Source organism: Podarcis cretensis, assembly GCF_951804945.1.
Source record: "Podarcis cretensis genome assembly, chromosome: 15".
NCBI classification, from domain to species: Eukaryota; Metazoa; Chordata; class Lepidosauria; order Squamata; family Lacertidae; genus Podarcis; species Podarcis cretensis.
In genome coordinates, this window is record NC_137185.1 from 16,278,348 (window position 1) to 16,292,858 (window position 14,511).

Sequence of the window (14,511 nt, forward strand, 5' to 3'; positions counted from 1 at the left end):
TCCCGGCTCTCAGAACGCAACAGCATGAAGGGACTCTCTCTCTCTATATATATATATTGGGGGGGAATGGGAGAAGTTAATTTTTTAAAAAATATATATAAAGAGAGTCTCTTTCAGCTAATAATGAAGCGAACAGTATATTAAGAAGGAAAACATTCAGCATTAACCTTGGAGGGGAAAGACAGAAAACCTTTTCATAATGCCCTGGCCACAAAACAACAACTGCCAGTTAAATCAGCTCCGTTCCCCAGCCACTGCCAACATAAACTCAGGGGCAGCCATAGGAGAACATTTGAACCAACATCTTCCCCTCTTCTCACTCTCCCCCCCTCCCCAACCAGGAAATAAAAAATAATAACAACTCAGGAAGGCTGAAGGTGCCAGCCATAGGCTTCAGAGCAGCACTTCTGCTGGCGCCACAGAGCAAGCAGACTCTGCTTTGAGCTCCAGACATGGCAGTGGAACCATAAAGAGGAGGTTGCCCTGCTCCGCACTTCTTAATTCGCCTTTGCTACAGGCTGTCAGTCAGGCAGGATGAGAAGTCCTTGCTGTGAAAAGGCACCCATGCAATTCTGCTCGGGGGGTGGGGAACAGTAAGCGTGGAAGATGGATTTGAAAGATCCATTCGGAAGAATGACACCTCAATGCGGGGACTCTGGTCTGGGGTGAGGAAAGAACTCTTTCCCTCCCCGTGTTAAATTGGGCCACTGACGTATTCTGTTTAATCCCTTCCCCTGTATGGTTCAACTTGGCTCAGAATGAGTAATTTCCAGAGTGTGAGTGTGTGTTACTCTGTTGCAGCAGAAACAAAGCATCTTAAAGACCAACCTTTAGAATTTTAGGGATAATTTTTATTATTATTATGGTATAAGCTTCCCCGGACGACAGGCTACCTTGACAAACACATGAAATGTTACCCCACTACAAAATGTAGTGGTGGTCTTGATGGCCGTTGGTGCTTCTGAAACTGAATCGGACAAATTCATGGAAGAGGAAGACGAGATCTAGTAAATTAGTTGTACTTAACATTTACACAGACAGCACCTTCCAATCCTCAAAGTTCTCACAGGCATCTAGTTTTAATCCTCACAACCACCCTTTAAAGTTAGGAATAAACATCCCCCATACTGTGGATGGAGGAAAGAGAGGCAGGGCAGACTGCCATGCAAGTCTGTTAATGGCCATAAGTCACACTGGCTAAAGGACACACACACACACACACACACACACACACACACACACACACCAATTGCTGAGGGACAGCTTTTATCCACTGTTTGTGGACTGGATAGCCTGATACACAGGGGTTCCTCTTAGATGCTGGATAGCTAAGAAAGTTAACAGGACTGTAGGAGTTACCAGCTTGTAAGCAGGGTGGCTGATCTCTGATAAGTCCTGCCATAGGGTGGAGGCAGGGATGCTAGGCTGACAACTTGTTTTTAATGCAACATCAATAGTGACACAGTACGGGGCAGAGAGTATAAAATAAAGAGGCAGCCAAGTGAGAGGGAAATGGAAATTGTGCATGAATGCAGTGACGTATTTTGGTTTTATTTATTTATTTTCCATTTACTTCCAACAATTTGTATGCTGTTTAATGACAGCTATTTCTAAGTGTTGCATGATAGACCCAACACAATAAAGGCTAGAAAGCAGTTAAAACTGTAAAATCAGAATTCAATTTAAAAGTCAACATGGTGTGTGTGTGTGTGTGTGGCCTATGTGACCTCAAGTGGTCTGAGGACTTAAAGAATTAAGACAAGACCTTCCAAAAATAAAAGGAGGCAAGTTCTGAGCTGGATATATTGCAGCAAGAGGAGAACACATCACTGAGGTGCTCTGGGAGATTATTACAAGCAGAAAGGGGGAGATGGACAGAGTTATTTAAGACAACCTCGAACCTTTGCAGAGCTGGCAGTGGTGGAGTTAGATGAGAAAAGCTCATAGGCTGTGTGTGTGTTTGGCTCAGATAGGGGAAGAGAGGTCTTTTGGCCTCTTTTTAGCCCTGAGGAGGAGCAGGAAGTGAGGTCCTTGGTGGAACTACAAAACCACCCAGACCTCAAATTCTACATGCTGCAAAATGAAAGCACAGTGCCTCAAAATAAAGTATACCATTAACTAATCAACCTGAAGCAGGAAAACAAAGGTAGACATATTCAGTTATGTCAAATCTGCACATTTCATTCCAGTTAAGGGAGTTTTGACCAATATGCCCTGAAAAAAATGGGTGCCTGGATTTGAGCACAGAGAACCTGACTGAAATGAAGCAGGTGGGGAAAAGAGATAAAACTGATAGCTAAGGCAAGTTATCAAAGGATCTGCCGCCACCTGCTGGTTTATACAGTTCTTCAGAGCCACAGGATGGCTGCAACCCACTCGCCACCACAGCAGGAGGAGGGATCTGTTCGCTCAGCTTGCACACACAGTGATACATGCAAGGAAGGTTTATTCTTTCTAGTAAAGTGCAGGAATATAACATTGTCACAAAAAAGCACCTGGCATAGTGAGTTATTTAGCAGGGATTTGAATACAATGCCCCAAACAGTAAATTCATAATCAGGTAATCCAAATTCTGCACCAAGGAAACAGAACATCAATCTTAAAATAAGCTTCTTTTCTGCAGTGAATAGAGGGTGTTCTATTGCCCTCCATTTCGCCTGAGCGAGCCAGGCATATCCTCTAAACAAGTTCTCAAATCCACAGACACGACAGATAGGTTTTGTCTGGTAGGACATCAGTCAGAGCATCAACATTAAGAATCATATACAGAAATGCGATGACGATGCCTTGCTAGGCAGCAGCACCCAAATTGGTTGCACTACCACGGCAAATGGGGGACAGTGGCTTCCATCTACAGACACTCATCATCCACAATGAATGAACACCAGCCATGCTGACATTTTCAGCTCAGAAACAAGTTTTATTTTCTACAACTAGGAAAACTACATTTCTAACAATCTTCTCAGATAAGCAAAAACCATGGTCGCCTACTTTCACCAGCCTGAGTCCAGGGAAACGAGGGAAGTTAAGGAAAACTGATTCGTATCCAAACAGAGTAATCTGTTACCTGCATCTGGCTAACAGGAGAAAGGAGTTCCTTCAAAACAATGAGAGAATGCTGAGCAAATACCTTCTTTTCAAAAGAAGTCTCTTAGTAGACTTGACTTAGTAGAATGCCACTAAGAAAGTGTACATACAAATTGTGCTTTTATGTATTAAACAACCATATAATCTTCTCAGCTCCAAGTACTCAGAATGAGGAAGGTCTTTTCCATATCGATTTTCAAAAACAAGAAGGCAGTTGTTGGCTGTACTGAAGTGGGATCCCTTCCCATTATAGAAAAGTTTCTTCCTTCTGCATAGATGGATTCTGAAATGACCAGCATATCATGACTCAAAAAAAACCATGCATTTCAGTTTGTCAGGACATGGTCGCTTTTAAAAAATGAACCCAGTGACCTATATTACATAGTGAGCTATCAAGGGCCCAAGCCCTTGTATCATTGCAATGTAATGGCTAGAACGGTCAGAAATCTTAAAACGGGTACTAATTTTGAGATAGAGATAGGAAACCAAGGGTTAACCTTTAAACCTTCACACTCAAGGAGCTACGAACAAGTACCATACCCCAAATCTACACCTAATACATACCACAAAGGGCCACTGTTAACACATTTTCCTTTGCTTAGTAGTGTCTACCATTTTCAGCTCCCTGTATTTCCACTCCTCTCTTTCAATAGCTTCCATATTAATATGGACCAATCTATGTACATATATTTGAAACTCCATGGGGGAAAGGCATAGCTTTCCCCTTCTCTAATGACTACTCCTCCATTCTCAGTCAACCTCCCCGCCCCAACTACTTTGCAGCCTAAAAAAGGGATGTTGGGGTACAGTTGCAGGTGGTAGCAAGTAACATCTAGATTGGTCCAGAGCCTCAGTTACTCGATCTGGCTCTTTTCCGTTGGGTTCCTGGCTGGCACAGCAACCTACAAATCTCTGTTTGGCAAGCCAAGTGTGTTGCTGCCTATGGGTGTGCATAAAGAAACAGATTGTGTAGCATTTAGGAATCTCGCTATAGCAAGTGACTGAAGTGCCATCATGTAACACCCAGCCAGCTTCACACCTCCTCTTGACACCACCAGTCACAAAGAAATCCCATTCAGAAGCAAACAAGAGTTCAGCCAAGAATCTTCTGTCATCCTCTTTGAATACACCATGTCTAAAGAAGTCTTTACACTGAGCTAATTAAAGAGAGAGAAGTAGGCAAGCTGAAACCCTTTAGCCATTCTGAGTAGCATTTGATTGTCTTGTCTCTTTCATTCCCACCCAGTGGCTACACAATCAAAAAGGAGGCTCGAGGGGCTGCACAGATAAGATGGGCTGGAAAGGATGCTCCTGCAGGTACCAGAACAGCAGGCAGCTACTAGGACATTCTGCTGAAAAAACATTTCCTGCTTTCGCCAACAAATCTGCATGAACAACTAACCTAATTACACTAGCAACCATGTTTCAAATTCAAATAATCTTATCCTTACCAACCCATTCCAAGATCACACACATACATGTTTTTAAGTGAATTCCATCATTCTGCAACCCCAACCCACCTGTTCATAATAAAGTTGTTCAGCTTTTGCTCTAGCTGCTTTTAACAACCAAATATGAACGTTGAACACTTATCCTATCACCCGCTAAAACAGTGACTAAAACAGAAAGCAGGCTCTGTTCACCTAGGGTAGCCAACCATGTAATGTGGAATGACAGTGAAAAATGCAGATGCTTTTTGTTGTAATGCCATTATCTAAATCACTGTATTTTCAGAGCTGGTTGTTGATAAATGAAAGACACTTTTTATCCTGCATTGTTGAGTGGCACAATATAAGGGCTGCTACTGATAGGTAAATTTACAAGATTTTACAGTCTTAAAAAGGGGTTCATGCCATCACTGGCAAGGATTCAAAAGACTAGCTCATTCTAAGAGTGCAGAGGACTCTGTGCTTGTGTTTCTTGAACAGCACATGCAATGCAGCAAGCTGATTTTGAAGCTGCTGAGAATTTCTGAAGCGGAGCTGAGAAGCAGTTTGCAATAGGTTCTAGGAAGAAAGGTCAAGGAGGCAGGGCTATTACTTAAGTTACCATCCACTTACAGACATTCTCATTTCAGGGCAGGGTGAGGGGACTAGCCAACCATGTATCCTGTTTACAGTGGAATTCTGCTATAATAAACCATGAGAACTGACATTTGTATCTAGCAGGAACAGGCAGCTGCCCAGGACATTACCAAGATCTACCAAGAACAGTAACATAAAATAGCCTCAACAACGGGGTGCCATCCCTGATGTTTTGGACTACAAATCTCATCAGCATCAGCAAACATGACTGTATGATGCTGTAGGTGATGGGAGTTGTCGTGCAAAATCTTTGGATGGCACCAGGCTGGCAACGGCTGCCCTAAAATTGGGCAGGGTGGTTAAGGGCTATGGAAGTAGTAGGAGATGAGGTAGATACAGTGCATGGCAACAGAGTCATATTTCTGCTCAACATCCAAGGGGTGAAAAAAGCGAGAGAGTAACAGAGGACATGTCCTGCTTCATAAGCCCTACAAAAATCTAGAGCAAGTTCCGGAGTGCAGTTGTCTCAGAGGACAACTCCCTTGGCACCTGCCAACCACTAAATGCCTTGCTGTTCATACATGCTCCTGCTACAATCTTCAGACAACACAAGGAGGGAGCTTAGCACCAAGATGAAACTGAGAAACAGAAGAGGCTCAGAGCCTGTTACCTTCAGGTTTTCTCCTGCTGAAGTAGAGTTGAGGGGGCCAAACATCCTGCAGCACATTTCCTTCTCCTTCAGCATGTAATTTCTGTAACAGCTGCAAAACAGGGCAAACTGTATGATCACAGGGTGTCCACCAGCCGAGTTTAAAAAACAACAAGATCTTGAAATGAAGCCTCCCCAGAACTCAAGTGCTTCCTCAGAAATAGGAGGCAAACTGTTCCAGCACAGGCACAGCAGCTGCATCTTGCCATTTTTTGCCCTTATTTCAATGCTCAAAACCCCCATCTCCTTCAGCATAGCTCACTGTGTACACAGCTTTGATGATGTTTGAAATAAATGCTTCACCGAACAAATGTCAAACCCAGGATTTAGTCTCAGCTGTAGAACATGGCCAGTATGATTAAACTTAAGTTATAGTTATTCATGAACAGAGCAGCTCAGCAGCTGAGAGATCTTGCTTTATGCATGAAATTCCACAATACTTTTCAGTAGTGTTTATACCTATGCAGAACACCAGCCAAGTATGGAAGCCAGAGCTGCTCTTACTAAAACACTGCCAAAAATCCATGTGTTCAGGACAAGCAATACTCACAGATCTGGTGGCGATCTATTTCCAAGCATGTTTCAGGGGGGCAACTTTTGAGGACCAAGGAATTCCCCCTCATGGCCTGTGCACTTCCCAGCCCAGAGAAAGGAAGCACACAAATGAGGGAGCAGAGGGTCAGGTGGCCTCAGCAGGCAGAGGTTTTGCCAGTCTTTTGCCGATGAAGAAAGCCATCTTAAGTTAAGGATAAACATGGCCCAAGCTTCTCCTAACAGAACAGGGAAAGGCTGCCTGTCAAAGGACAGGTAAGGCAAAACCACAAAGGCTAGTTGCCTCCGTAAGGCATTCATTCAAGGAGAGCCAGGGAATTGCCTTTTTATCCTTTCCCAGTACTGTCATGAAAGGAGAACTCTATTCCCTCACACTCTACACATAGCACTGCCATGGTTTTGATAACCATACAGGGGTTTTTTTCTGGATTAAACAGAACTCCTGAGGATGCTCCCAAAAGTGGAAAGGGGGTGGTACCCATGCACCTGAGGCTTGCCCCACTGCAAGGACATTGACCAGTTTACAGAGTTTGGGATTCAATACCCCTAAAAGCTTCCTGTGCTCCCACTTACTCCATCTGCTAGACAGTTTAAACATTATAAGAGTACAGAGGCTTCAACACCACAAGGAATAAATCTGGACAATTATATACAGAGAAAGCAGTTCACAGCTACCCGATTATCCTACTTCAGTAAAGAAATAGCTCCCTCACCTGGCCAGCTTTTTCAATTCATTGTTAATGCAGTGGTTGAAGGGCTGCTGTTTCTGAGCTTTCACCAAAAAATCCCGAGCTCTCTCATACTCTGCCAGAGAGAAACATGCCTAGTAGACAAAAGAATCATTATTATTTTTTAATTTGGTATGCTGTTCCTCAGCGGGGGGTGGAAATCCCAGCATGGCCACAAAGTTAACAACTAGCAAAGAGAAAACTCACCAGTACTAGCAATGTACAGAAAGCCCAGGAAAGGAAAAGCTGCGCATGGTCAGATGTGCACCTGGAAACTTAAAGCTTGTTGAATCAACCGCCCTAAAAAAATCCTGGCTGCCATCCCATAGATTGAATGATGCAAGTAGAAGGGAGAGCAAGTAGAGATTTGAGTGGGAGGTGTGCCGCAGTCTTATCCTGCAAGGGATACTGTGCTCAGCCTGGCAATGATAAACAAAACGTTCAAGGGAAGGAGTTGCAGAGGTGTTTGAAAGTGGAAAAGATTTTGCCGCAGAAAGTGCTTGCAAAGGCTAGATGGCCACCTGCATCTCCTACATTAGACTAAGTGGCCTCCAGGGTTTCTTCCAGGTTGAGGTGCTCTCATCCATTATTTTTATTGCCCCCCCCATCAGGCATTTGAAACCTGGAAGACTAAGTCCACAGCTGCTCCTCCTCCTCACCTGAGCACACCTGAAGAGTGCTTTGGCATTCTTCTCATCCAGCTTCAAGGCCTTCTCTCCGTAGGCAAGGGCCCGAGTGGGCTGCTCCAGTTTCAGGTAAGTAAAAGACAAGTTCAGGAAGACCAGAATCTTGGCAGCATCAACTTTGACTAGCTCAGCTTCTTCAGCATTCACACGGTGCAGCAGAGAAGAGGCCTAATCAGGGATCGCAAACAAGTGCTGTCATTTTATAGTCTTACACAAAACTTATATTGATTGTTGTACACATTGGGCTGTGTGGATATTGACTTAGGAGACAAACATTTCCACGTAAGAAAAACACTATCAAGCAAAAATATTCTCTCATTTGAGGGCCAGTTACATATTTACATTGTAGATTTTGAAAAAAAAATATGGGCAAAACTGTATTTTTTCGCTTTAGGAATCTAAAGCAACTCTGATGGGAAAGCATGAAATAAGATTACAATGAACAATTAAGGTGGTTAAGTGACAATATAGTGCTTTTAAACTGTTCGACTAAACATTCTCTTCCATCAGATCACCCACTCCTTTCTCATTTTACATTTCAAAATAATTCCAGGAGGTGATCAATTCCCATCTCACATTTTGGGGGCAACACATTACAGCAGCCTTCATCAATCTGGCAGTCCTCCAGATGTTTTGAGCTACAACTCCCACCAGCCCATTCAGCACACTCTGTCCTGGCCAGCTAACAAAGGGTGAAGGAGGGAGTAAGTAAGTAAGTAAGTATAATATGCAAAGTTAAGTGTGCTGGCCAGGGCTGATGGGAGCTGTAGCTCAAAAGCTCTGGAGGGTACCAGACTGGTGAAGGCTGACCTAAAGAAGTTCTCTGACTTCTGGAGACCAGCCCTGCCCTTTGCTTGACCAGAAAGGACTACCAAGGTACAAATACTAGTATGATGGGGAATGGAAAATAATTGCAAAAGGCCCAAATTACCATAAATTTCCCCTTTGCATTACTTGTGACTCACTTGCCCCCACCCTTCTCATTTGCTTTACTTACCCGTTTGTATCTTTCTCTGGCATCCATGAAGTGCTTCTGTCGGAAGAGGTAATTGCCAAATTCCCGCTCAGTTTCAGCCACCTTCAGCACTTTCTGCAGTGGAAACTGGGCCTGTTGCTCCTGTGAAGAGAAGCCACAATCTGGTCATGGGGTTTAGTATTGCTGCATGCCATCCTAATGTTGCACACCGTCCCAATCTCTGAGTTCTGCAATATTCCAGGTATTCCAGGTTTCTTCAGAATGAGGGACAGCTAAGAATGTGGTTTCTGTATGATATATGGTTTATTTATACATATATACAATCTGAGCCTACAATAGAGGGGTTCACAGCAATAACACCCTTGAAGTTTTGCTTCTCTCAGTCACAGCCTTTGATTCAAATAGTAATCAGGCATAGCTCCATCTCCCAGCTTGGAGCCTAGCTTCTAGCTCACTCCCCATTCTGGCCTTTGTCTTTCTAATCTCGAGTGAGTTGTATGGTGCTTTATAGTATCTTTTAAAAACTGCTTGGTAACCATCTTTGGTGAAGGGTGGTACAGAAATCTCTTAATAAAAATAAAGAAAAACTAGCAAACTTACAGGAGTCAGATTAAAGAACTGGTCAGATTCTGCTGAGTCCAGAAAGTCCAGAAGCTCAATCTCAAACAAGACTGTGGCATTGGGAGGGATCAAAGGAGGGCAGCCCGCAACTCCAAAAGCGTAACTTGGCTTGAACAAAAATCTTGCCAGCTCTCCTTTCTTCATTGTCAGCAGACCAATCTCCATTCCTCCAAGAGTAATGTCTGGGAATGCAAAAAAGAGCAAGGTTTATTTCTCAAATGTATGTACTGCAGTACTAAGTCATAGCGGAAGACATCATCCTTGATCCAAGGTACGATTCAGATTGGGCCTGACCCAGGACAATTTGGCCCCAACTTAGGCCCCCAGAAAAATCAAATCTTTGGATGCATGAAATTTGGAGAGCTATCCTGGCCTCCCTCTTAAAGGATCCCAAATAGTTTGCTTACTATCATAGAAACTAGGCATGAATGCACCTAACAAGTCCAGTTTTTATATTTAAGTGCTAGTGCATGCACACTATTTTATTATCTCATAGGAATACATGGTCATTCTGGGCTTACCTTCACCAAGTTTCATGAGTCTATGATTCCTTCTGTAGCAGTTTGTGTCAAAGGGTCTGTCCATGTGTTCCAAGTAACCTGAAAATTTCACTGAGAAAATTAAAAGTTAGAGGAGAGTAAATCAGCTTCAGTTAGGAAGGTTGAACATAGTTTCTATTTTTATCCATAACAGACAACTACTATGTGTGCATCTGAAGAACTGTGAATTCGCACGAAAGCTTATACCAAGAACAAACTTAGTTGGTCTCTAAGGTGCTACTGGACCATTTGCGTGTGTGTGTGTGTGTGTATATATATATATATATATATATATATATATATATATATACACACACACACACACACACACACACACACACACACTGCATCAGACCAACACGGCTACCTACCTGAATCTAGACAACTACTAGCAATCCTTGTTTCCAATAAACCATGCTGTATTGTCCCAGGAAATTGCCGAGAGCACATAAATTTCATCCATTATGGGAAAATTGCAAAATGGTGTAGCATTTGCTCAAGCTTTTTCAGGTTCTGTAATAGTCATCAAACTACATTTTCCTGCATTCATTTAAAAATCTGAAGGCAAAAACCTAAGGGCTCCCCAGTAGCCTTAGAAGCTACTCACAGCAAAACAGTCTTTCCCAACCTGCTGCCTGGGTCCCATGGGACTGATAGGAATGGTAGTCCATAACACCTGAAGGGCAGCAAGCTGGGGAATATTACATTAAAGTCTAAAGGACCTGTATGACAAAAGAGTACCTGCTCACTTCCACCATACTCTTGGGTGCTAAAAAGCACAAAACAGCTTCAAACTTGGAGTTTGGGGTTGCTTATTACGGTAAATGGAAACCACAAACAAAATCTACAGTGTACATCCATGGAGATTTTAGGTCACTGGCTAAATACTTAATCCATTCTTGGCTAAAGTACTAATACCACTCTTATTTAAATGTTAACATTCAGATTCAGAAAGCCACCCTCAACATTGCTATAATTAGCTTGTGAGGGAAAGTGCACAGGGAATCCTTCCACATAGTCCATATTAAATCACACATTAAAGTGCTTCTTGGGGGGTTATAAAGGGAGCTAATGGAAATCAATAACTTGTGGTATAAACTACTATTCAAATGTCAAACTTGATGGTGCCGATGTCAACTGAAAAGACAAGTTAACTTGTTAAAAGAACAAAATCCACTTTAATTTGCGCAAAGACCAAACTAGGCATGAACATGTCTAGTTTTTTTTAAAACAACAGAACTGTGGTGCAGAATACTCATCCTTTCCCCTTCATCAACATGGTCCTGATCCACATTCTCACACCCCAGCTCCTATTGGTCCCACAAGGCAGCTTTTGGCAAGAGGAGGGATTAACGTCCAGGCCACAGCAGGAAAGGGGAAAGTGGCTATTCAATGCAATACTATGCATTTAGAGGGACTTACCCAATGCCTTGGTAAGCCTGCTTAATACCACAACCATAGACTTGTCAGCACAAGGTTCTTTTACCTAATATGGATGCATCAGGAGGCACCGTTTCACCAGAGCCGGCACGGATAATCTCTTTCAACACTCCATGGTCTCCAGTAACATCCTGCATCCGTTGACCCAGCCGGTGGTAAGGAGACTTTGGAAACAAGGGTATGGCAAAGCAAAATGTTATTTATGGACTGCTTAATGCCAAGACAGGCTTCTGTTGTATTATTAGCATTAATGTTGTATTATTAATATGGATTTCTTCAAATGTCTTTTTAAATCGGGTCAAAGCTCAGTGGCAGAGGACCTGCTTTGCTTGTACAGTGGTACCTCGGGTTACATACGCTTCAGGTTACATACACTTCAGGTTACAGACTCCGCTAACCCAGAAATAGTACCTCGGGTTAAGAACTTTGCTTCAGGATGAGAACAGAAATCGTGCTCTGGCGGCGCGGCAGCAGCAGGAGGCCCCATTAGCTAAAGTGGTGCTTCAGGTTGAGAACAGTTTCAGGTTAAGTACAGACCTCCGGAACGAATTAAGTACTTAATCTGAGGTACCACTGTAGAAGTTCCCAGGTTCAATCCCCAACAGGATCTTCCAGACAGGGTTGGGGAGTGACCTCCGAGTCTGAAACCCTGGAGAGCTAGTATCAGCCAGCCTAGATAACACTTGGCAGTACTCTGACTCAGTACAAGGCAACTTCCTAATGAATGAAACTATTGCTTAAAGCCACAGCCTAGAATAAACAATGGAGCATTCTGACATATTTGATGGACTGATATATAAAAAACAGAAAAATAATACACCCTCACAGTGTAAATCATGCACTAAGGTAAAGGTAAAGGGACCCCTGACCATTAGGTCCAGTCGTGGCCGACTCTGGGGTTGCGGCCCTCATTTCGCTTTATTGGCCGAGGGAGCCGGTGTGCAGCTTCTGGGTCATGTGGCCAGCATGACTAAGCCGCTTCTGGTGAACCAGAGCAGCGCACGGAAACACCATTTACCTTCTCGCTGGAGCGGTACCTATTTATCTACTTGCACTCTGACATGCTTTCGAACTGCTAGGTTGGCAGGAGCAGGAACCGAACAACGGGAGCTCACCCTGTAGCGGGGATTCGAACCACCAACCTTCCGATTGGCAAGTTCTAGGCTCTGTAGTTTAACCCACAGCGCCACCCGCGTCCCTAAATCATGCACTACCCCTCTACAATTAGCTATAAAAATGTTAAAAGTAAAACAGAAGCACCCATAAATCTCCCTATGATTTTGGAACTTGCCCACTGTTTTCCTCAGTTGCCAGAGGCCATTACATATATGCCTGCAAATAGGAGTCTGGCAGAAACTGGAGAATGTGAGCAAGTGCTCACAGTGCTCATATAAGTGACAGCCAATGGGAGACATCCTTGGCCTCACTTGTGTCACAGAATGTTATTATACCTCCGATCCAAGAAATTGGAGACAGAAGGCTGTAGATCATTTCCTTTATGATGAATGCACAGACTTGCAAATATTATGTAAACTAGCTTTGGCTGTTTTGGACTCTTACATAAATTCAAATTTAGCCAAAACTGCCAAAGGCAAACCTATATATACAGCACACTATATATTAAGAGACCTGCCTAACGATATATTTATTGTTCATAATTCAACTTGAACAGTAGCATAAGCTTCCCCCCCTTTTTTTAAGGAACACCTTGATTTGCACTGGCTTTGGCAGTCCTTAGGGTACTGATATTTTGCTGCATTGGTTTGTTTTGCTTCTTACTAGTCCTCTCTTTCACAGCAAAGCTGTGCTTTTCATTGAATCCTACACTTGAAAGGGACTACCAAAGGTTATTGAGTCCAAGCCCCTGCAATGCAGGTATCACCTATTGCTGTTGTTTCATTTCAGCAGGTCCCTCCCCTCAGGTTGCCCTGAGCTGCTAAGGTTGGTTGAGGCAGTAAAAGAGGAATTTCCCTTTCTTTCTCTCTCTTTTCTTTTTGAGGGGAAAATGTACTCCTCGCATGCTCAGACACAGCAATCAGTTGGGCTCTATCTTCGAAGGGGGAAGGCAGAAGCTGAAGGAAAGCGGTTCCATTCCTTTCTTGTTCTCCTCTCGGGTAGAGTGAGCGTCAGGAGGAACTCTGCTCATGCCCAGAGACACCAACGCTCACCATGAAGCCCCCCGCGCCGCTCCCGTCCCCCGCCTGCCAGCTCTCCTCCAGGCCACCACCTCTCGGCTTCATCCTGCAACGGCTGCTCTCGCCGTCGCCCTTTTTTATCCTCACAGCGAGGCCCAGCCTTCCCGCCCAAACCGCGCGGGCCAATCACGATACGCCCCTCCCGACCACGCCCCCGCCAAGGCCTCGTGCCGCAGACCAGGCTACGCCCAGCCCCAGCGGCAGAGCCAATTCTGTGCCCTCGGCAGCGTCCGTGGAGCGGGGAGGGGGGCGAGCGTAGTGCATGATGGGGCATGTAGTCCTAACCCTCAGAGTTTTGTTGTTTACCGACACGCCCGTTTTTCATCTAAAATGGGCACCCGAAGCGGCTTTAAATGCGGGGAAGCTCGAGTTAATAATAACGACATGGAATTAACGCTAGATACCCTGTGGGTGTCGCTTTGTTTTGTTTTTTTTACTCCCAATTAACTTGCAAGAGTAAGCCCAAAGAAATTTAATGCGCCAAAGTTAGCCATGTCTTTTGAATCCTGCTCTAATGTGACTAAGACTGGATGCTACTCCTTGATTTAAATTTTAAACTTTGCCCTGTTCTATCTTTTAGAAAGTTTTCACCATGACACAAAACCATGACAATTCTTAAACTTCGTTTATTTCATGTGTTTTGGTCCAGCAAGAGGGGCAGGGGAGCTTGAAATAGCTTACAAGCACACTGGTTTACATAATACAACATTTGTCATCATAAAAAAATTAGCCGCCAAAACAATAACAACAAAATCCAACAACATGTAAGGTAAAAGGGGAAAGGGGAAAAGTAAAGGACCCCTGGATGGTTAAGTCCAGTCAAAGGGGACTATAGTGTATGGCACTTATCTCATCTTCCCACCACAGCGGTACCTATTTATCTATGGTCTGCTTTCGAACTACTAGGTTGGCAGGAACTGGGACAGAGCAATGGGAGTTCACCCTGTGACAGGG

General features: G+C 43.8%; 1 protein-coding gene across 2 annotated transcripts; it reads right to left on the reverse strand.

Annotated features, from left to right (window-relative positions):
* Window positions 1-898: 898 nt before the first annotated feature.
* Window positions 899-13,690, reverse strand: FKBP6 (FKBP prolyl isomerase family member 6 (inactive)). Of its 2 annotated transcripts, none has more exons than XM_079954594.1 (9): window positions 13,531-13,690; window positions 11,409-11,526; window positions 9,905-9,994; window positions 9,363-9,565; window positions 8,784-8,903; window positions 7,760-7,954; window positions 7,086-7,195; window positions 5,782-5,872; window positions 899-967 (listed from the first exon to the last, which is right to left on the reverse strand). In XM_079954594.1, exons 1-9 carry the CDS (start codon window positions 13,600-13,602, stop codon window positions 914-916), a joined length of 1,053 nt encoding a protein of 350 aa, XP_079810720.1. In that variant the 5' UTR covers window positions 13,603-13,690; the 3' UTR covers window positions 899-913. The 2 variants fall into 2 exon arrangements, with proteins under 2 accessions (XP_079810720.1, XP_079810721.1); XM_079954595.1 differs by lacking the exon at window positions 899-967 and adding an exon at window positions 2,895-3,370.
* Between the last annotated feature and the right edge of the window lie 821 nt (window positions 13,691-14,511).